Source organism: Muscardinus avellanarius (assembly GCF_963383645.1).
Source record: "Muscardinus avellanarius genome assembly, chromosome: 12".
In the NCBI taxonomy this organism is placed as follows: domain Eukaryota; kingdom Metazoa; phylum Chordata; class Mammalia; order Rodentia; family Gliridae; genus Muscardinus; species Muscardinus avellanarius.
Genome location: NC_137798.1, coordinates 40,259,200 through 40,281,596, shown reverse-complemented (window position 1 = coordinate 40,281,596; position 22,397 = coordinate 40,259,200). Strand labels below are relative to the sequence as shown.

Below are 22,397 nucleotides of genomic sequence, written 5' to 3'. Positions count from 1 at the left end.
GAATTCAAGGCATTCTACCTTTGCGCTATACCCCCAGCCCGTTTTTTTGTTTTTTTTTTTCGGTACTGGGGATTAAACCTATGGGTATTTTACCTCTGACCTACATCTCCTACCCTATTTTTTATTCTTTATTTACTTTATTTTTTTGGTGGTACTGGGCATGGAACCCAGAAGCTTTCTACCTCCGGGCCATACTCCCAGACCTATTTTATATTTTATTTGGAAGCAGGTTCTCACTAAGTAGCTGAGGCTGGCTTTGAACCTGAGCGATCCTTCTGTCTCAGCCTCCCAAGAGCGGGGATTACAAGCGTGCGCCACCATGCCAGGCTCTTAATTCTTTATTTTGAAACAGGGTCTCACTAAATTGCAGACGGCCTCACTAAGTAGCTGATGCTGGCTGCGAACCTGCAATCCTCCTATCTTAGCCTCCTGAGTACTGGGATTACAAGGGTGTGCCATCATGCCTGGCTCATAGTGAGACCCTTTCTCAAACTAAAAAATTAGTGCTGATAGTGTAGCTCAGAGATAGATTGTCTCTGTCCCTTGAGTCCAATACCCAGTACACACACACACACACACACACACACACACACACACACGACTGATCTGAGTATACATTAATGAAGGAATAAAATATTATAGGATTTCCTATTAAAATAATAGCTAGGCTAGTAGTTCAGTAGGTATAAAATTTGGCCTGAATTAATGGAATTTACTTCTATCTATCTCATGTTTTTTTTGTTGTTGTTTGTTTTTTGTTTTGGGCAGTACTGAGGATGGAACCCAGGAACATTTTACTTCCGAGCTACACCCCCCAGCCCTATTTTTTATTCTTTATTTTGAAACAGCATCTCACTGAGTTGCAAAGTGTCTCACTAAGTAGCTGAGGCTGTCCTCAAACTGCAATCCTCCAGTCTCAGCCTCCTAAATGCTGGGATTACAAGGATGCGCCACCACGCCCAGCTCCCGTGGGTTTTTTATTGATTGCACTCTAATTACGTGAAAACAGGTTTATAGCCCAGTTATGGTTAGTATCTTTTCTTTTCTCTTTTTCACGCAACAAATATTTGCTTAGAACCACTTTAGTACACAGATAACATTCTATGTCTTCGTGGAACTAAATTCTATTTGGGAAGGGGCATTTAAAAATAAGTATGAGCGAGGCATGGTGGTGCACTCCTGTAATCCCAGTGCTTGGGAGGTTGAGAGAGGAGGATCACAGATTCATGACCAAACTCAGTAACTTAATGAGACTTCCAGCCACCTAGTGAGACCTTTTTCACAACAAAAAATAAAAAGAGCTGGTGGTCTAGGTCGGAGGTAGAATGCCCTTGGGTTCAGTCCTCAGTATGTTCCCCAAACAGGAGTATATTAGATGGTAAATAAGTGCTCCCAAAAAATGAAAGAGGGCCAGGCATGGTGGTGCATGCTTGTAATCCCAGAAATCCCAGCATTCAGGAGGCTGGGACCGAGGACCGCAGTTCACGGGCAACCTCAGCTATTTAGTGAGGCCCTTCACAACTTAGTGAGACCATTTCAAAATAAAGAATAAAAAATAGGGCATGGGGGTGTAGCTCGTAGGTCAAATACCCCTGGGTTCCATCCCCAGACCCATACACACAAAAAAATAAAGGAGGGATAAGGATTGTTGGTTGGGTGGGGATCAGATAGTGGTTAGAGCTGCAGTTTGGAAAGGGTGGTAGGGAAAGACTTGAAGGAAGTGAGCCATGCAGAGATCTGGGGGCAGAATGTTCCAGGCAGAGGAAACAGTAATTGCAAAGACTTCTGAGTTGGCAGAATGCTTGTGTGTTGAAGGAACAACAAGGAAACCATATGGCAGGACTGCAATGAGCCAGAGGCTTAGTAGATTAGAGATGATGTCCGATACAGATTTTATAGTGCCTGGGAGACCTCTCTAAGGACTTTGGCTTTTCTCCAAGTGGGAACCCCTTATATGGAGCACAGTAGTGATTTCTGGTTTAATAGTAGTAGTTCTGCTCTACAGAGAACAAATTGAAGAAGGGCGAGAACAGAAGCAAGAGACTGGTTGGAGGCTTCAGTAGTAATCAAAGTTATCTTCCTTACCCCTCTCCTTCCCGCCCATTTCTATACATTTACTTTTCTGGCAAAAGATAACAAATTTTTTTTTTTCTTCAGTATGGGGGATGGAACCCAAGGGCATTCTACCTCCAGGCTACACCCCTATCCCCCCCTTTTTTTCTTTCTTTCTTTTTTTTTTTTTTTTTTTTTTTTTTTTTTTTGGTGGTATGGGGGTAGAACCCAGAGGCTTTCTACCTCCGGGCTATACTCCAGACCTTTTTTATATTTTACTTGGAAACAGGGTCTCACTAAGTTGCTGGAAGCCTCACTGAGTAGCCGAGGTTGGCTTGAAACCCGTGAGATCCTCCTGTCTCAGCCTCTCAAGCGCGGGGATTACAAGTGTGCGCCTCCACACCCGGCAAAGATAACCAATTTTTAAGGAATGTTCTAAGCTAGATACTGTATAGTAAACTATAACATCCTTTTTTGGGGGGGGAGTCCTGGAAGCCCTTCTACCTCTGGGCTACACTCTCAAGACTTTTTTTTTTTTTGGAAACAGGGTCTCTTAAGCCAGCACGGCTGGCTTCGAACCTGTGCAATCCTCCTGTCTCCGCCTCCCAAGCGCGGGGATTACAAGCCTGTGCCACCACGCCCGGCCTATTTTTTTTTTTAAACTGAGGATTGAATCCTGGAGCATTCTACTTTTGAGCTACACTCCTGGCCCTTTTTATTTTTGAAATTCTGTCTTATTAAGTTACTTTGAAGTTCTGGCTGAGTTGCAGAGGTTGTCCTCAAATCTGCCATTCTCCTGTATCAGCCTCCCAAGTACTGGCTGATTATTTCTATAGTAATACTGTGTTTTTATTACTTAATTCACATTCTTTCCTGGTCTTTCTTGACCAGTGACACAAATATTCATCAGTCATTTGTCTCTGACAAAAGAAACCTCAAAGTTCAATAGCTCAGGTAAAGATTAAACCACTGAACCAGGCACAACAGCTATAATCCCAGTACTTGAGAGCCTGAGACAGGAGGATTGTAGATTCACAGCCAGCCTCAGCAACTTTGCGAGACCCTGTTTCAAAATAAAAAATAAGCCGGACATGGTGGCGCACGCCTGTAATCCCAGTATTTGGGAGGCTGAGACCGGATGATTGCGGTTTGTGGACAGCCTCAGCTACTTAGTGAGGCTCTTTGCAACTCAGTGAGACCCTGTTTCAAAATAAAGAGTAAAAAACAGGGCAGGGGGTGTAGCTCGGAGGTTGAATACCCCTAGGTTCCATCCCCAGACCTGCAAAAAGTTAAAAAAAATTTTTTTAAATTAACAATAAAATAGGACTAGGGATATAGCTCAGAGGTAGAATGCCATTGGGTTCAATCTCTGGCACCACATAAAAAAAGGGAAATAAATAATAATATACTTTAAGTTGTAATTTGTCATCATTTGAAAGCCATTCCTTTTCCAGATATGTTCATGTATACACATACCTGTAATCCCAGTACTTGGGAGGCTGAGACAAAAGGATCGCAATCTCCCAAATGCTGGGATTACAAGCGTGCGCCACCACGACACCACACCCGGCTCTCGACTACTTTTTAGACTTGAGATTTTTTTTGGTTTTGTATTGTCTTATTGCCTGGGAGAAGAATGAAACTATATAAAAGCTCACAATTCTCATTAAGATATTTCTTTTTTTCTTTTTCTAGCTTAAAGCAATAAATGTAGATCTTCAAAGTGATGCTGCCCTGCAGGTGGATATTTCTGATGCTCTCAGTGAAAGAGATAAAGTAAAATTCACTGTTCACACAAAGGTAAATGGAATTTCATATTTTATGTTATTTTAGCTATTGCGCTGATGTTGTACTAATGTTATATATGTAATTGTTGACTGGAACTTAAGTTTTGAATGTAGTTGGAAAGGGACATATTTAGTTTATAATTTCTTCTTTTTTTTCTTTTTTTCCTTGGTGTTAGGGATTGAGCCCAGAGGCATTCTACATCCGAGCTACACCTCCGGCCCAATTTTATTTTGTTTTTTATTTTTATTTATTTGTGTATTTATTTTTGTGGTACTAGGTGTGGAGCCCAGGGGCTTTTCTACCTCTAGGCTATACTCCCGACCTAATTTATACTTTATTTGGAAACAGGGTCTCACTAAATTGCTGAGAGCCTCATTAAATAGCTGAGGCTGGCTTTGAACCTGTGCAATCCTCCTCTCTCAGTCTCCCAAGAACTGGGATTAAAAGCGTGTGCCACCATGCCCGGCTTCTGAGAAAAATACTTTAAATAAATGAATTTTCAGACAGGGTTTCATGAAGTTGCCCAGGCAGTCCTTGAACTTGGAGTCCAACTGCCTCAGCCTTCCCACTTCTTCTGGCTTCCAATAATTAATCTTAGTAGATTTCAGCTCTTGGACACATTTCCAAATTATAGATTTACTTTTCTTTAAGTAGTTGAGTTTGATATCAGTAGGATACTTTTTATTTTTTAGTGGTACTAGGGATTGTACCTGGGAATGCTCTGAGACTGAGCTAGATTCAGCGTTTTTAAAATAACGATAACTAGCTGGGCGTGGTGGCGCACGCTTGTAATCCCCATGCTTGGGAGGCGGAGACAGGAGGATAGTGCAGGTTTGAAGCCAGCCTCGCTGGCTTAAGAGAACCTGTTTCCAAATAAAAAAATTATAAAATAGTCTGGGAGTGTAGCCCGGAGGTAGAAGGGCTTTCAGGAACCCCAGTACCACCAAAAAAAAAAAAAGATAACTGTATAGGATAATAAGTGCCTGTTGATATTTTCCCAAAGATCTGAGGGTAAGTTAATCTAGATTAATTTAGGATTTTTATACTAGAGTTTAAAGTTACTTATAGTTTTTCACATAAGACTTAATTTTTTTTTGTTTTGTTTTGTTTTTTTGGTGGTACTAGGGGTGGAACCCAGAGGCTTTCTACCTCCAGGATATACTCCCAGACCTTTTTTTATATTTTATTTGGAAACAGGATCTTACTAAGTTGCTGAGAGCCTCACTAAGTAGCTGAGGCTGGCTTCGAACCCGTGCGATCCTCCTGTCTCAGCCTCCCAAGCGCCAGGATTACAAGCGTGCGCCACTACGCCTGGCTCAATAAGACTTAATTTTTAAGCCAGGAATGGTGGCACATACTTTTAATCCCAGTACTTGGGAGTCTGAAGCAGGAGAATCACAGATTGGAGACCACCCTCAGCAACTTAGTGAGACCCTGTTTCAAATTAATAATAAAGAGTGAAGCAAATGTAGATAAAGTGCCCTGGGTTAATTCCCAAGTACCAAAAATAAAAATAATGGGTATGGTGGTGTATGCCTATAATCATTGTACTTGGGAGGCTGAAACAGGAGGATCAAAGAGGACAGCTTCATCAGTACTGAGACTCTTAGCAACCTACTGAGACCCTGTTTCAAAACAAATGTAAATGGGGCTGCTTGTGTGCTGCAGAGGTAGAATGCCCATGGGTGTAGTTCCCAATGCTATACACACACACACACACACACACACGCGCTCAGACAGAGAATGCTTCTAGGTTCAATCCTCCTTACCTCCCCTCAAAAGAAAGACTAATTTTCAAACAACTAAGATGTAAAATATTCATTAAAAACTTTTTAGCAAGGATCGGGCGTAGTGGCATACCCTTGTAATCCCAGTACTTCCAAGGCAGATACAGGAGGGTCAGATTGCAGGTTCCAGGCCAGTTTTGGCAATTTAGACCCTTGGCAACTTAGTGAGGCCCTCCGTAACTTAGTAAGACCCTGTTTCAAAATAAAGAATAAAATAGGGCTGGGGGTGGTGGTAGCTCAGAGGTTCAATTCCCATGGGTTCAGTCCCTAGTATCATTCACACAAAACAGAAAACACAAACTTCTTAGTAAGCTGGGAGTGGTGGTACATGCTTGTAATTTCAGTACTTGGGAGGATTTGCAGGTTTGAGGTCAGCTTCACCAACTAGGTGAGCCTCTCATCAACCTAGCAAGACTCTCGTTTCAAAATAAAATAAAATAATAGGTCTGGGGGTAGCTGGGCATGGTGACACATACTTGTAATTCTAGCATTTGAGAGGCTGAGAGAGGAGGATCCGGGTTCGCAGACACTGAGGCCCTTTGCAACTCAGTGAGACCCTATTTTTTTTTTTTTTTCGGCTCTAGGGATAGAACCCAGGGGGATTCTACCTCCAAACTACACCCCCAGCCCTATTTTTTATTCTTTATTTTTGAAACAGGGTCTCACTAAGTTGCGGAGGGCCTCACTAAGTAGCTGAGGCTGTCCTTGAACAGTGATGCTCTAGTCTCAGCCTTCTGAATGCTGGGATTACAAGCATGTGCCATTACGCCTGGCTCCCTGTTTCAAAATAAAGAATAAAAAATAGGGCTGGGAGTGTAGCTCTGAGGTAGAATGCCCCTGGGTTTCATCCCCAGTACTGCCCCAAAAAGAAAAAAAAAAAAAAGGCTGGGGGTGTAGCTTAGAGGTAAAATGCTCCTGGGATCAACACCCAGTACCACAAAACAAAACAAAACTTATTAGTGTAATTTTGACTTTTATTCAATAAAATTCTGTCTTTGCAGAGCTCATTGCCAAATTTTAAACAAAACGAGTTTTCTGTTGTTCGACAACATGAGGAATTTATCTGGCTTCATGACTCCTTTGTTGAAAATGAAGACTATGCAGGTTATATCGTAAGTAGCGAAATTTCATGTTAATCCCATTTTCTATAAACATTTTGGATACTCTTATGTGTTGCAATGATGTGATTTTTCCTTTTTTTTTTTTTTTCTTCTGATGCTGAGGATTGGAGCTCAGGGGCACTTTGCCACTAAACTACACATCTAGCTCTTTTTGTTTATCTTTTGAGGCAGGATCTCACTGAGTTGTCCAGGCTGTCCTCAAATTTTGGATCATAGTGTCTCAGTCTTCCAAGTAGCTGTTATCACAGGTGTGTACCACCTTGCCTGGCACTGATGGGATTTTTAAAAAAATTTCTAATTATGAAACATTGGGGTACCATATTTTTTTCCTAAGTTGTCTTATTTTGGAACTGTGGTACTATTATGCTCCCTCATTTAAATGTAAATTCTTTCTAATAAAAATGAAATAGATGCTGGGCATGGTGGCACATGCTTGTAATCCCCGCGCTTGGGAGGCTGAGACAGGAGGATTGCGCAGGTTCAAAGCCAGCCTCACTGGTTTAAGAGACCCTGTTTCCAAATAAAAATATAGAAATAGGTCTGGGAGTGTAGACCAGAGGTAGAAGGGTTTCCAGGAACCCCAGTACCACCAAAAAACAAAAAACAAAAAGGAATGAAATAGATTTATCCTGAGAGATTAGGACCACGTCTTTTTTATGTATATATACCTGTTGCTCAGCATGGTGCCTGGCATATAGTAGATGAGTGTGTGTGTGCTGAACTATACTTGATACTTTCTGACCTTGTTGCTTTTTTTGGAATAATCCTTTTTTGTAGTAATTTTTTTACTTTTTCCCAATGATCAGAATCAAACCCAGGGACCTTTTGCATGCTAGGTAAGCACTCTTTATAGTAACTTTTGTGTGTGTGTGTGGGGGGGGGTCTAGGGATGGAACCTAGGGGCATTTGACCTCTCTGAGCTACACCCACTGCCCTATTTTTCTTCTTTTCTTTATTTTGAAACAGGGTCTCACTAAATAGCTGAGGCTATTTGCGAACCACAGTCCTCCAGTCTCAGCCTCCCTAATGCTGGGATTATAAGCGTGGGCCACCACGCCCAGCAGTAATTCTTTTTTTTAACTTTTCTTCTTTTTGTTTTACTTGTTCTCTCTCACTTTCCATCATTTTGCCTTTAACAGTTCTTACAACTGGATGTGGTAGCACATGCCTGTAATCTCATTACTTGGAAGGCTGAGACAAGAGGATTAGGCCCTCAGAAACTTAGGAGACTCTCAAAAAAAGTCTTTTTATCTTCTAGGATAATATTTTCCTAATATATTCTTTCCTTGAATGGTATATCTCTTCTAAAACTTACATTTTTACTTAGGTGCACATTCACTGTCTGAACAAATAGAATAAAGTTATTTATTTGTTCTTTATTTTGAAACAAGGTCTCAGTAACTTGGAGGGCCTCACTAAATAGCCGAGGCTGTCCGCGTACCACAGTCTTCCAGTCTCAGCCTCCGAATGCTGAGATTACAAGCATGGGCCACCACGCCTGGCTAAAGTTATTAATTTGTATATCATTGCCTTGTTTATTTTTATCTTCGTGGTGCTGGGAATTAAACACAGGGTATTCTACCTCTGAACTATACCCCAGGCCCTATTATTTATTTATTTATTTTGCAGTACTAAGGACTGAACCCAGGGGCTTTCTACCTCGAAGCAACACTACCAGCCTTATTTTTCATTCTTATTTTGAAACAGGGTCTCAGTAAGTTGCAGAGGGCCTCACTTAGCTAAAGCTGGCAGCAAATCTGTGATCCTCCTATCTCAGCCTTCCAAGTACTGGGATTACAAGCATGCGCCACTATGCCCAGCTCTATTTTTTTATTTATTTTTATTTATTTATTTATTTATTTATTTATTTATTTATTTATTTATTTTGCGGGTCTTGGGATGGAACCCAGGGGCATTCAACCTCCTAGCTACACCCTCTGCCCTATTTTTTTATTCTTTATTTTGAAACCGGGTCTCACTAAGTAGCTGAGGCTTTCCGCAAACTGCGATCCTCTGGTCTCAGCCTCCCGAATGCTGGGATTACAAGCGTGTGCCACCACATCTGGGTATTTTTATTTTTTTTATTTTTTAAATTTTTTGTGGTACTGGGGGTGGAACCTAGGGGCTTTTCTACCTCCTCAGGTTATACTCCCAGGCCTATTTTATATTTTATTTGGAAACAGGGTCTCACTAAGTTGCTGAGAGCCTCACTAAGTAGCTGAGGCTGGCTTTGAACCTGTTCAATCCCTCTGTCTCAGCTTCCCAAGCGCGGGTATTACAAGCGTGTGCCATCACATCCAGCTTTTTTTTTTTTTTAATTTTGAAACAGGGTCTTGCTAAGTTGCTGAAAATTTCATTAGATTGCTGAGCCTGTCCTCAAACCACAGTGTGATCCTCCTGTCTTAGCCTCCCAGGTACTGGGATTATAGGTGTGTGCTACCATGCCTGGCTCTCATTTTGTTTTTAAAGACTTCCCACTCCTTCCTATGCCTGGTAGTACATAATCCCAGTGACTTGGGAGACTGAGGCAAGAGGATCATAAATTCAAGGTCAGTGTGGGCCACTTAGTGAGATTTTGTTTCAAAATAAAAAGTTTAGGAGCTGGGTGTGGTGGCACATGCTTGTAATCCCACCATTCAGGAGGCTGAGACAGGAGGATTGCAGTTTGAGGCCAGCCTCAGCTACTGGGTATAGCTCCAAGTTAGAAAGCCTCTGGGTTGAAGGTGGGTATGGTGGCGCATGTTTGTAATCCTAGTACTTGGGAGGCTGAGACAGGAGGATCACAATTTCCAGGACAGCCTCAGCAAGTAGTGAGACTTTCATCAACCTAGTGAGACCCCTGTTTCCAAATAAGAAATAAAATTGATCTAGGGGTGTAGCTCGGAGGTAGACTGCCTCTGGGTTCAATTTCCAGTACCAAAAAAAAAAAAAAAAACAAGCCTGTGGGTTCAGTCTGTAGTATTGATGGAGTAAAAAAGGCCTCGTACATAGCTCAATGGTAAGGCACCCTTGAATTCAATGCTCAATACCACATACACAAAATAGGCATGCCAAAAACATCTGATTTTGGTACATTCTCTAATCTAGAACTCTTAATTAAATATTCTTTACTGGATGATATTTTAATATTTGCTATTTTGTGTGTGTGTGTGTTTGTGTGTGTGTGGTACTGGGGGTGGAACCCAGAGGCTTTCTACCTCCGGGCTATACTCCCAGACCTTTTTTTTAAATATTTTATTTTGAAACAGGGTCTCACTAAGTTGTTGAAAGCCTCACTAAGTAGCTGCGGCTGGCTTTGAACCTGTGCGATCCTCCTGTCTCAGCCTCCCAAGCGCAGGGATTACGAACGTGCACCACCACGCCTGGCCTTAATATTTGCTAATTTAAAAAACACAGTTGCAGGCCGGGCGTGGTGGCGCACGCTCGTAATCCCGCGCTTGGGAGGCAGAGACAGGAGGATTGCGCAGGTTCGAAGCCAGCTGCGCGCGCTGGCTTAGGAGACCCTGTTTCCAAATAAAAATATTAAAAAAAAAATAGGTCTGGGAGTGTAGCCCGGAGTAGAAGGGCTTCCAGGAACACCAGTACCACCAAAAAACAAAAACAAAAACAAAACACAGTAGCAGACTGGTGTGGTGGTGCACGCTTGTAATCCCAGCATTTGGGAAGCTGAGACAGGAGGATCGCAGTTTGAGGCCAAGCCTCAGCTATTTAGTGAGGCCCTTTGCAACTCAGTGAGACCCTGTTTCAAAATAAAAAAATAAGCTGGGCATGGTGGTGCACACCTGTAATCCCAGCATTCGGGAGGCTGAGACTGGAGGATCGAGGTTCGTGGACAGCCTCAGCTACTCAGTGAGATCCTCCACAATTTAGTGACACCCTGTTTCAAAATAAAGAATAAAAAAAAGTGAGTGTGATGGCACATGTCTATAGTCTGGTATTTGGGAAGCTGAGACAAGAGGATTACAGATTGAAGTACAGCCTCAGCAATTTAGCATGACTCTCAGAAATTTAGTAAGACACGTTTCAAAATAAAGCAGGAGATGGGTGTGGTGGTGCATGCTTGTAATCCCAGTACTTGGAAGGCTGAGACAGGAGGATTGCAGGTCCATGACCAACCTCAGCTACTTTAGTGAGCCCCTTCACAACTTAGACTCTTTAAAAAAATAATAAAAAATAGGGTTGGGAGTATAGCTTCGAGGTAGAAATCCCCTGGGTTCAATCCCCAGTACCACACATCCACAAAAAAAAAAAAAAAAAAGGGCCAAGGGATGTAGCTTAGATATGCGTGCTCCTGGGTTAATTGCCCAGTACCACAAACAATTAGGTAAATGAAGACTTTAAAAAATTAAAAACACTCTAGCTTAAAGCTACTATGAATTCATTGATATTTTTATTTTCATTGCTGGGGATGGAACCCAGGGGCATTCTACCTCTGAGCTACACTCCTAACCCCTTTTTTTTTTAAATTATTATTTATTTTGAAACAGAGTCTCACTGAGGTGCAAAGGGACTCAGTAAGTAGCTGAGGCTGTCCACAAACCATGATCCTCCTGTTTCAGCATCCCAAATGCTAGGATTACAAGTATACATCACCACACCTGGCTTGAATTCATCAATTTAAAAAAACACATTTGTATTTAATCAAAGCCTTTACATACTTTTGAAAATTTGAATGCATGTTTGCTGTACATGTTCATTTAGTCTATAATCAGACTTGGTACACACATGAATTCGAGGACTCTAGGTTGCCATTAAGGAGTTTGTAGATTGATGTTTGAGAGCAATTATAATACCAAAAAATAATAAATAGGATTATATTTCTTTTTTAGCATAAAACCTCAAGGATCTGAATTTCTTTGTATATTTTTTGTGTCACTGGGAGTTGAGCCCAGGGGCATTCTACTTCTGATTACACCCTCAGACCTGGTTTAGTCCTTATTTTGAAATAGGGTCTCACTAAGTTGCTGAGGCTAGCCATGAACCTGTGATCCTCCTATCTCAGCCTCCCAAGTACTGGGATTATAAACATGTGCTATTACAGAGCTAAGGATCTTAATTTCTAAATGTAGTGAGCCAGGTGCGATGATCTGTAATACTAGCTGCTAGGGACATTGAAGCAGGAGAACAGCAAATTTGAGGCCAGTCTGGCAACTTAGCAAGACTGTCTCAAACTTAGAAGGGGTTGAGGACAAGCTGGACATGGTGATATATGCCTGTAATCCCAGTACTTGGGAGACTGAGATGGGAGAATTGCAGGTTAAATATTTTGTTTAATTAATGATTTGGTTTTATAATAGATCCCACCAGCACCACCAAGACCTGATTTTGATGCTTCAAGGGAAAAACTACAGAAGCTTGGAGAAGGAGAGGGGTCAATGACAAAGGAAGAATTCACAAAGATGAAACAGGAACTGGAAGCGTATGTGATGTTTTTTGTTGTTGCTTTTGTCAATTGTACTTGTTTTAATGCCTTTTTTTGTGTTCTCTGATACCCCATTCTTTTAATCATTTCAGCAATGTGATTCTAAAAGATCCAGGTTTAAGTTACAAAATTAGTCTTAATGAACATGATCAGAGCCTACAGGAAAATTATAGAATATTTGTCTCCATTGCAAAATTACTTGTTTTAAATAGATTCTTATAATTGAAACCAAAGATCCAAAAACTTTATTAAAAACAATAAAAAGGGAACATGACTTTTTTTTTTAAAAGAAGAATGTAATTTTTTTGTCTTAATTTAAAAGGCTGGAGTCATTTCTGGCCTAATTTTCTCTCCCTCTTTTTTCAGTATGTGCATACTATTAAAACTTCTATTTCTCATTGAAGACAGTATTGAGCAACTCTTTGCATGTTATCTTTAAAAAAAAAAAAATTGGAGCTGGGTGTGATGGTTAATGCCTATAATTCCAGTACTTGTAAGGTTAGACAGGAGGATTACAAGTTTGAGGAAAGCCTCAGCAAGTAGTGAGGCTCTCATCAGCCTAGCAATAACCTATTTCAAAATAAAAATAAAATAGGACTGAGGTGGTGTGGAGGAAGAATGCCCTTAGATTGATTCTATCCCCAGAAGCATGCGCGCGCGCACACACACACACACACACACACACACACACACACACACACACACACACAATGTGGGTGTGCTGGGATTGGTAGCACTATATAGCAAAATAAAAAATTTAAAGGGCTGGGGATGTAGCTAAGGGATAATGCACCTCTGAGTTCAATCTCTAGTACTGAAAAAAAGTACCAAACCAAACAAAAAACCAGTATGATTTATAACATCTCCTTAATTAATTTCTAGGATAAGCCCATCTCATTTATAACAGAAAAAAATTTAAGTTTAAATGAGGAAGCATAATAGCCTCACAGTTCCAAACAAGACATTTGAGTATAAAAGGTGTTAGCCCAGTGTTTTATAGCTAGCTTTTTAATTTTTTTTTTTTTTTTTTTTTTTTTGGTGGTACTGGGGATGGAACCCAGGGGCATTGTACCTCTGAGCTATACCCCCAGTCCTATTTGTTAGTATTTTTATTTATTTATTTATTTTTTATTTTGGTGGCACTGGGGTTCCTGAAAACCCTTCTACCTCTGGTCTGCACTCCCAGACCTATTTTTATATTTTGATTTGGAAATAGGGTCTCTTAAGCCAGCAAGGCTGGCTTCGAACCTGTGATCCTCCTGTCTCCGCCTCCCAAGCGCGGGGAATACAAGCGTGCACCACCACACCCGGCTATAGCTAGCAATTTTTAAAAGTCACATCAGTGCCAGTTGTAGTAGCACACACCTGTAACAATAGCTACTGGAAAGGCTGAAGCAGGATGACTGCAAGTTCAAGGCCAGCCTCAGCAACTTAGTAAGATCCTGTCTCGAAATAAAAAATAAGGCCAGGCGTGGTGGCTCACTCTTGTAATCCCCGCGCTTGGGAGGCGGAGACATAGGATCGCGTTGGTTCAAAGCCAGCCTCGCTGGCTTAAGAGACCCTGTTTTCACATAAAAAATATAAAATAAGTCTGGGGAGTGTAGTCCGGAGGTAGAAGGGTTTCCAGGAACCCCAGTATTACCAAATTAATTAATTAAATTTTTTAAAAAAGTAAAAAGGGCTGGGTAGGTAGTTCGGTGGTAAAGTGCCCATGATTCAATCCCCAGTATTGCCAAAAAACAAAAAAGACCTATTAGCTTCATATATACTAAAAATGTTTTAAATCCTTGAAAATTTATGAAAAATTTACATTTTAAGCATTTTGTGTGTGTGTGCACGCGCATGCTACTGGGGATAGGACCCAGGGGCCTTCTACCTCTGGTTACACCCCCAGACCTGATTAATTTTTACTTGGAAACAGGGTCTCAGTAAGTTGCTGAGTCTCACTAAGTTGCTGAGGCTGTCTTTGAACTTGTGATCCTTCTATCTCAGACTCCTAAGTACTGGGAATACAAGCATGCGCCACCACACACAGCTCTCATTTTTAGCATATTTTCTGAAAGCAGAGCCTTTCCCCTTTTATTCTAAAAGCCTTTGAATTTTAGACTTTCTAAAATTATTTTTCTGTATTTTGGGAATTGTATAAGGAAATAATCTTCCTTGCATTGTTCTCATCTTGTGTCTTTTTCTGGTCACTTTTCCTTTCATTCATTTCCTTTCAACCCTTCCACTGAGTTTCAGTTTTCAAGCATATATCCATATTGCTACTAGGTTTCTTTTCAGAATAGCTAAATATTGTAATTTTAATTGGGAAGCTGAGTCAGGGATCACAGGTTTGAGGAAAGCCTCAACAAGTAGTGAGACTCATCAGCCTAGTAAGATCATGTTTCAGAATAGAAATAAAAATAAAAATAGGAGTGGGATGTAGCTTAGATGTAGAATGCCTCTGGATTCAGTCCCCAATACCACACACACAATAAAATGCTAAATAAACTCTTGAAAAATTAGCGACATTGGTCTTTGTCATAGTAGTAAGTGACATATTTTGAGAATTCCATCGGTGCTAAGTGCAGTAGTCTGATAGTAGACAGATCTATACCTAAAGTTTATAAGACTGAAAACCGGAAATAGCAGTTTCATAAAGTGGCACATTCACAGGAAGGATCTGTGATTTTCCAGTGGCTCTGATCATGATTCTTTTGTGGTCTGGTTAGGGGTTGGATAACAGAACCCTGGGGTTATTCTACTGCTACCTCCATCCTCTGCATCCTTCTTTTTTGTCTTCACTGAATGGCTACCCTCACAGAGACCAAACTTCTCCCAACATTGACCCTGCCGGTTTGCTGGTATGTAAAACTTATCCTTCTTGCACGTAGTTGAGGCAAGAATATCAGGCCTTTTCTTTGAGTGTTGTTTTCCCCCTGAAACTGACCTGTATTACTCTTATGTTTGCTGGGGTTCATTCATGGCATTAAAATATCTTGAACACATTTCTTCAGTGTAATGTCGAAAAAAGTCAGTGATGTGTTTCCTTATTATTAACATTGAAAATATGCTTACTGAGCCGGGCGCATGCTTGTAATCCCAGTATTGACAAGCTGAGACAGGAGGGTCACAGGTTTGTAGTCAACCTCAGCTGCTTAGGCCCTCTGAAACTTAGTGAGACACCTGGGTTCCATCCCCTGTACCACAAAAAAGAAAGAAATATATGCTTACTGAGATTTAGGTTTTGATATGTTTTATACTAAGGTGTTTGAAAGCAGTACTTATAGCCGGGTGTGGGGGTGCACACTTGTAATTCCAGTACTTGGGAGGCTGAGACAGGAGGATCCAGGTTCATGGCCAGCCTCAGCTACTTAGTGAGGCCCTCTGCAGCTTAGTGAGACCCTGTTTGAAAATAAAGAATAAAATCGGTTTGGGGATGTAGTTCAGAGGTAATATGCCCCTGGGTTCAATCTTCAGTACTGAAAAATAGAGAGCAGTATTTATATAGAAATTGAATCATTAAGGCTGTATTAAAATATTTTCTCTGGAGGTAAAACCAAACACCCAGTAGTGACCTTTGCATAGTAAGAAAACTTGCATAGTAAGAAAAATTTATAAAACCTAGATATTAACACTTAGGTATAAAATATTATTAACTAGCATGATATCTCTTTCAGAACTGAGTTATATATTTAACAACATAACAAATCTTTGTTTACATGAATTATATTTTGTATTTCTGATTTTGCATTTAGAATAATCCGGAGTATTTGCTGAAAAAAACTTATTGCAGATGACTTTCTAGTTGATACAGTTTTTTGCCTTTAATTTTTTGTGTTGTTTCTAGTGAATATTTGGCAATATTCAAGAAGACAGTTGCAATGCATGAAGTGTTCCTATGTCGTGTGGCAGCACATCCTATTTTGAGAAAAGATTTAAATTTCCATGTCTTCTTGGAATATAATCAAGATGTGAGTATCAAATTGACAAATGCAGTGTGACTTTTTTTTTTTTTTTTTTTTTGGTGGTACTGGGGTTCCTGGAAGCCCTTCTACCTCCGGGATACACTCCCAGACCTATTTTTATTTGGAAACAGGGTCTCTTAAGCCAGGGCTGGCTTTGAACCTGAGCGATCCTCCTGTCTCCGCCTCCCAAGCGCGGGGATTACAAGCATGCGCCACCACGCCTGGCTAAGATTTCTTTTTAGAGTCATTGGAAAAGGAAAGTAGTTAGAAAAGCATAAGGCCTTTTGAAGAATGTTTTTGATTTTCAAGGCAGTTTAAGTGGCACATTTTCAATAGTAATGCAGTATTTCAGTAGAACTTGATTGTCTTAATTAAAGAAATGATGGTGAATCATATAAGAGACTGAGCATCTCTAATCCAAAAATCAGAACTCTAAGCTGAGTGTGGTGGTGTGCGCTTGTAACCCCAGCATTTGGAAGGTGAGACAGAAAGATCGCGGTTCACAGACAGCCTCAGCTACTTAGTGAGGCCCCATTACAACTCAGTGAGACCCTGTTTCAAAATAGAGCTGGCTGTAGCTTGGAGGTAGAATACACCTGGGTTCCATCCCCAGTACCGGGGAAAAAAAATCAGAAATCAAAAACTTTTTAAAAATGTTTATTATTTATTTCTTTTGTGGTGCTGGGGATGGAACCTAGAGGCATTCTAGCTCCAAGCTACACCCCCAGACCTATTTTTTATTCTGTGTGTGTGTGTGTGTGTGTGTGTGTGTGTGTGTGTGTTTGGTGGTACTGGAGTTCCTGGAAACCCTTCTACCTCCAGGCTACATTCCCAGACCTAGTTTTATATTTTTATTTGGAAACAGGGTCTCTTAAGCCAGCACAGCTGGCTTCAAACCTGCGCAATCCTCCTGTCTCCACCTCCCAAGCGCGGGGATTACAAGTGTGCGCCACCACGCCTGGTTTGTTCTTTATTTTGAAACAGGGTCTGAGTTGCAAAGGCCATAAGTAGCTGGGGCTGTCCGTGAACCACGATCCTCCGGTCTCAGCCTTCCAAATGCTGGGATTACAAGTGTGCATTGCCATGCCTGCCAATCCAAAACTTTATTTATTTATTTATTTATTTATTTAGTGGGTCTGGGGATGGAACCCAGGGACATTTGACATCTCAGCTACATTTCCTTGCCCTATTTTTTAATTCTTTATTTTGAAAGAGGGTCTCACTAAGTTGCGGAGGGTCTCACTAAGTAGCTGAGCTGTCCATGAACCTGCAATCCTCCTGTCTCAGCCTCCCAAGTACTGGGATTATAAGCATATGCTACCACACCCGGCTTTCCAGATTTTAGAGCACTTCAAATTTCATGTTTTCGGATTCAGGAATGTTCAGTTTGACTGAATATTTAGCTCATTGGTAGAGTACATGCCTAGCATGTGACAGGTCCTGGCTTTGATCCAAAGTACTCCCCCACCATACACACAGAAAAATAAAAAGAAATAGAGTTATTATATTGATTATAATGCTGAGCCAAGTGTGGTGGTGCATGCCTATAATCCCAGTATTTAGGAGTCTGAGACAGAAGGATAGCAGGTTCATGGTAGCCTTAGCAACTTAGTGAAGCCCTGTTCCAAAATAAAATATGGGGCTGGGAGTGTAGCTCAGGAGTAGAGTTCCCCTGGGTTCGATCCCAAGTACAAAAAAGATTAATGTTTAAGTTTGAGTTAAGTCTTCTGAAGCCTTATTGGAAAAATTCAGGAAGGTGCTTAAAGCTAAAGAAGTCTAGGTTACTTTGAGTAAATCTTCGACTTCTTGGTCTGTTTTTAACTGGCGTCAGTGCTGATCGCTCCTAAATTTCCTCCATCTTGTCCTCTCTACCTGCCAAAACGTTGTCACATTGCAACCCTGCATGGTGGCGCGTGCCTCTAATCTCAGGACTTGGGAGGCTAGATAGGATTCAAGGCCAGCCCCAGCAATGTAACAAGACCGTTTCAAAATAAATTAGAGAACAGGGCTGGAGTTACAGCTCATAGGTAGAGCCCATAGGTTCAAGTCCCAATAACCACCTCAAAAAAAAAATTTTTTTTTTTTTTTTTTTTTTTTTGCTACATGCAAAACTAAGTGATTGATCTGTAAAGATTTCTTTATTCTTAGTGCTGGCAGAATTTTTTTTAGTGGATGAGTGATGTACGTCTGTAATCTCAGTTCTTAGAAGTTTGAAGCAGGAGTATTACAGTTTTGTGGCCAGTCTCAGCAACTTAGCGAGGCCTCCCATAACTTAGACCCTGTTTCAAAAAGATAAAAAATAGGGTTGGGGTGTAGCCCAGAGATAGAATGCCACTGGGTTCACTCCCAGTACCCTTTCCCCAATTTTTTTCTCTCTCCAGTTGGATTCATTGAATGATTTTTATTTATTCATTTATTTATTTTGCGGGTCTGGGGATGGAACCCGGGGCATTTGACCTACGAGCTACACCCCCTGCCCTGTTTTTTATTCTTTATTTTGAAACAGGGTCTCATTAAGTTGCAGAGGGCTTCACTAAGTAGCTGAGGCTGTATTTGAACCAGGTCCTCCAGTCTCCGCATCCCGAATGGTGGGATTACAAGTGTGCACCACCACTCCCAGCTTGATTGACTGATTTTTGTTTTTGTGGTACTGGAGATTGAACCTAGGAACATTTCTTTTTGGGGGGGGGGGTATTGGGTATCGAACCTAGGAACATTCTAACTCTAAGCCACACTCCTAGCCCTTCTTATTTTGAAACATCTTGCTAAATTGCTGAGGCTGACCTCATATTTGGAATCCTCCTATTCAGCCTCTGAAGTACTCAGATCCTTCAAGATCACAGGCATGTGTCACCACACCTGGCTAGCTTTCATATATTTATTTTTATTTCTTCCTTTCTGGTCTTGATGCTTTTGTTTCTTTTCCTACCTCACTGCTGTGGCTAGAATTTTTAGTGCATGTAAATAGAAGTGTTAAGAGCAGACATCTTTGTTTTGTTTATTTTATTTTTATTTTTTATTTATTTATATATTTATTTATTTATTTGGTGGTACTGGGGTTCCTAGAGACCCTTCTACCTTCGGGATACACTCTCAGACCTTTATTTTTATACTTTTTATTTTTGGAAACAGGGTCTCTTAAGCCAGTGTGACTGACTTCGAACCTGCGCGATCCTCCTGTCTCCGCCTCCCAAGCATGGAGATTACAAGCGTGCACCACCACGGCCAGCTTTTTTTTATTTTTGTGGTACTGGGGATGGAACCCAGGGGTATTCTACCTCCGAGCACCCCCAGCCCTATTTTTTATTCTTTATTTAGAAACAGATCTTACTGAGTTACAAAGGGCCTTACTAAGTAGCTTGAGGCTTTCTGTGAACTGCGATCCTCTTGTCTCAGCTTCCCAAATGCCAGGATTACCAGCATGTTCCACCATGCCCAGCTTTCTTGTCTTATTTCTGGTGTTGAGGGAAAGCAGTCAGTGTTTCACCCTCAAGGATGTTCCTACTTGTGAACTTTTTTTGTGTGTATGTGGTATTGGGGATGGGACCTAGTGGCATTCTACTTCCAAGCTACACCCCAGACCTATTTTATTCTTTATTTTGAAACAGGGTCTAAGTTACGAATGGCCTCACAAATTGCTGAGGTTGGCCACAAACCTGTTTTAGCCTCCCAAGTACTAGGATTACAAGCGTGTGCCACCATGTCCAGCCTGTTGTGGACTTTTTAATAGATGTCCTTTATCAAGTTAAGGAATTTGATTCTTTTCCTTATTTGTTGAAAGTACATTTATTGAGATGGTCATGTATTTTTTTATCCTTGTTTATTTGTTTGGTGGTACTGGGGAATGAACCCAGGGAAATTCTACCTCCAACCTACACCTTCAGCCCCATTTTTTATTTTTATTTTGAAACAAGGTCTCGCTAGGTTGATGAGAACTCTTACTACTTGCTGAGGCTGTTGTGGAACCTATGTCCATTGTATCTCAGCCTCCCAGATACTGGGATTGCAAGCATGTGCTACTTCACTTGGCTTGTCCTTGTTTGTTGGTGTGGTGGTGTTTTTTTTTTTTTTTCCATGTAATATAATGTTAAGTCTTTGACTAAGGTATCTTACTAGCTTTGCTTGATACATGTACTTCCTGATCTTTAGAATACTTTCCTTTTTGAAACAGGGTCTCACTGAGTTGCAAAGGGCCTCTCTAAGTAGCTGAGGCTGTCCATGAACTGCCATCCTCTTGTCTCAGCCTCCCAATTGTTGTAATTACAAGTGTGAGCCACCATGCCTGGCTTTTTTTACTTCTTGTTTTTGAAACAGGATCTAGGTAGGTAACTGAGGCAGGCTTCAAATCCGCAGTCCTCCTGTTTCAGCCTCCCAAGTACTAGGATTACAAATATGTGCCACTGCCCCTGGCTTTCTTTTACTTTTATTTGTTTATTTACATATTTATTTTTGCAGTACTAGGGACTGACCCTAGGGGTGCTCTACCACTGAGTTATAGCTCCAGCCTTTTTTGAGGATTTCAAAATAAAAAATTGCTAAATTACTCCCAGTTGACCTTGTACTTGCTCCTGCTTTAGTCTCCCATATAACTTGTATTATAGCATATACTTGGTTCAGACTCCTCTTTTATGTCCTCAAGTTGGCCACTTTATTAAGTTCAAAGCCAGATTCTAACCAGGGTGTCGAAGTGCACGCCTATAAGCCCTCTACTTGGGAGGCCGAGACAGGAGAACCACAGGTTCGAGGATAGCCTCAGCTAGAAGTAAGACTCATCAACCTAGTGAGACCCTGTTTCCAAATAAATAAAAAATGGGGCTGGGGTGTAGCTCAAAGGTAGAATGCCTCTGGGTACAATCTCCAGTACCACAAAAACAAAGAAAACAAACTGGGATTCTTTTGAGATTGCTTTTTAAATGTCTAAGAATAAAGGAGGCACTGCTTTTCATTGTCATCTCATAAACAAATGCTAATTGAAATTACCTGTCTTTCAGTTGAGTGTGCGAGGAAAAAATAAAAAAGAGAAACTTGAAGATTTCTTTAAAAACATGGTGAAATCAGCAGATGGAGTAATTGTTTCAGGAGTGAAGGTGAGTTTTTTAAATTAATAGTGTTAATAATTAAGAATTTTCTTTTTCTTACGTGTGTGTGTGGTACTGGGAATGGAACCCAGGGGCATTCTACCTCCAAGCTACACACCCAGTCCTATATTTTATTCTTTTATTTTGAAACAGTATCTCACAAAGTTGTGGAAGACCTCACTAATTAGCTGAGGCTGACTGTGAATTCGTGATCCTCCTGACTCAGCCTCCCAAGTATTGGGATTATAAGCGTGCACCACCATGCCCAGTTTATTATTTTATCTAATTTTTTATGCTTTTGCAGTACTGGAGATTGAACCCAGGGGCATTCTACATCCAAGCTATACCACCAGCCCTATTTTTTATTTTATTTATTTGTTTGTTTTTATTTATTTATTTTTGCAGTAGTGGGGATGGAACCCAGGGGTATTCTACTTTTTTTTTTTTTCTTCTTCTTCTTCTTCTTCTTTTTTTTTTTTTTTTTTTTTTGTGTGTGTGTGTGTGTGTGTGTGTGTGGTACTGGGGTTCCTGGATACCCTTCTACCTCTGGACTACAGTCCCAGATCTATTTTTATATTTTATTTGGAAACAGGGTCTCTTAAGCCAGCAAGGCTAGCTTTGAACCTGTGCAATCCTCCTGTCTCCGCCTCCCATGCGCAGGGATTACAAGCGTGTGCCACCACGCCCGGCAGGAAAATGGATTTTATTTATTTATTTTTTTATATTTTTGCGGGTCTGGGAATGGAACCCAGGGGCATTTGACCTCTGAGCTACACCCCCTGCCCAATTTTTTATTCTTTATTTTGAAACAGGGTCTCACTGAGTTGCAGAGGGCCTCACTAAGTAGCTGAGGCTTTCTGCGAACCGTGATCTCCAGTCTCAGCCTCCCAAATGCTGGGATTACAAGCGTGCGGCACCACGCCTGGCTGATTTTAATTTTTAGATACCAGAATTTTCTTCTTTTTCTCAAAAGCAGTTGATCAGCTGGGTGGTGCATGCTTACAATCTCAGCATTTGGGAGGCTGAGACAGGAGAATAGTTCACAGACAGCCTCAGCTACTTAGTGAGGTCTTTTGCAACTCAGTGAGGCCTTGTTTCAAAATAAAGAATAAAAAATAGGGCTAGAGGTGTAGCTCAGAGGTGAAATGCCCCTGGATTCTATCCTCAGACCCGCAAAAATAAATAGATAGAGCCGGGTG

At 41.0% G+C, this 22,397-nt stretch overlaps 1 protein-coding gene across 1 annotated transcript in view; it reads left to right on the top strand.

Annotated features, from left to right (window-relative positions):
- The window catches only part of SNX6 (sorting nexin 6), a gene marked incomplete at its 5' end in the record, with an annotated part of 49,492 nt that overhangs the window by 6,247 nt on the left and 20,848 nt on the right, over window positions 1-22,397 (top strand). The window contains 5 exon segments of the mRNA XM_080706711.1: window positions 3,748-3,852; window positions 6,629-6,739; window positions 12,046-12,167; window positions 16,003-16,126; window positions 21,112-21,207. Coding sequence (XP_080562837.1) covers window positions 3,748-3,852; window positions 6,629-6,739; window positions 12,046-12,167; window positions 16,003-16,126; window positions 21,112-21,207 — 558 coding nt within the window.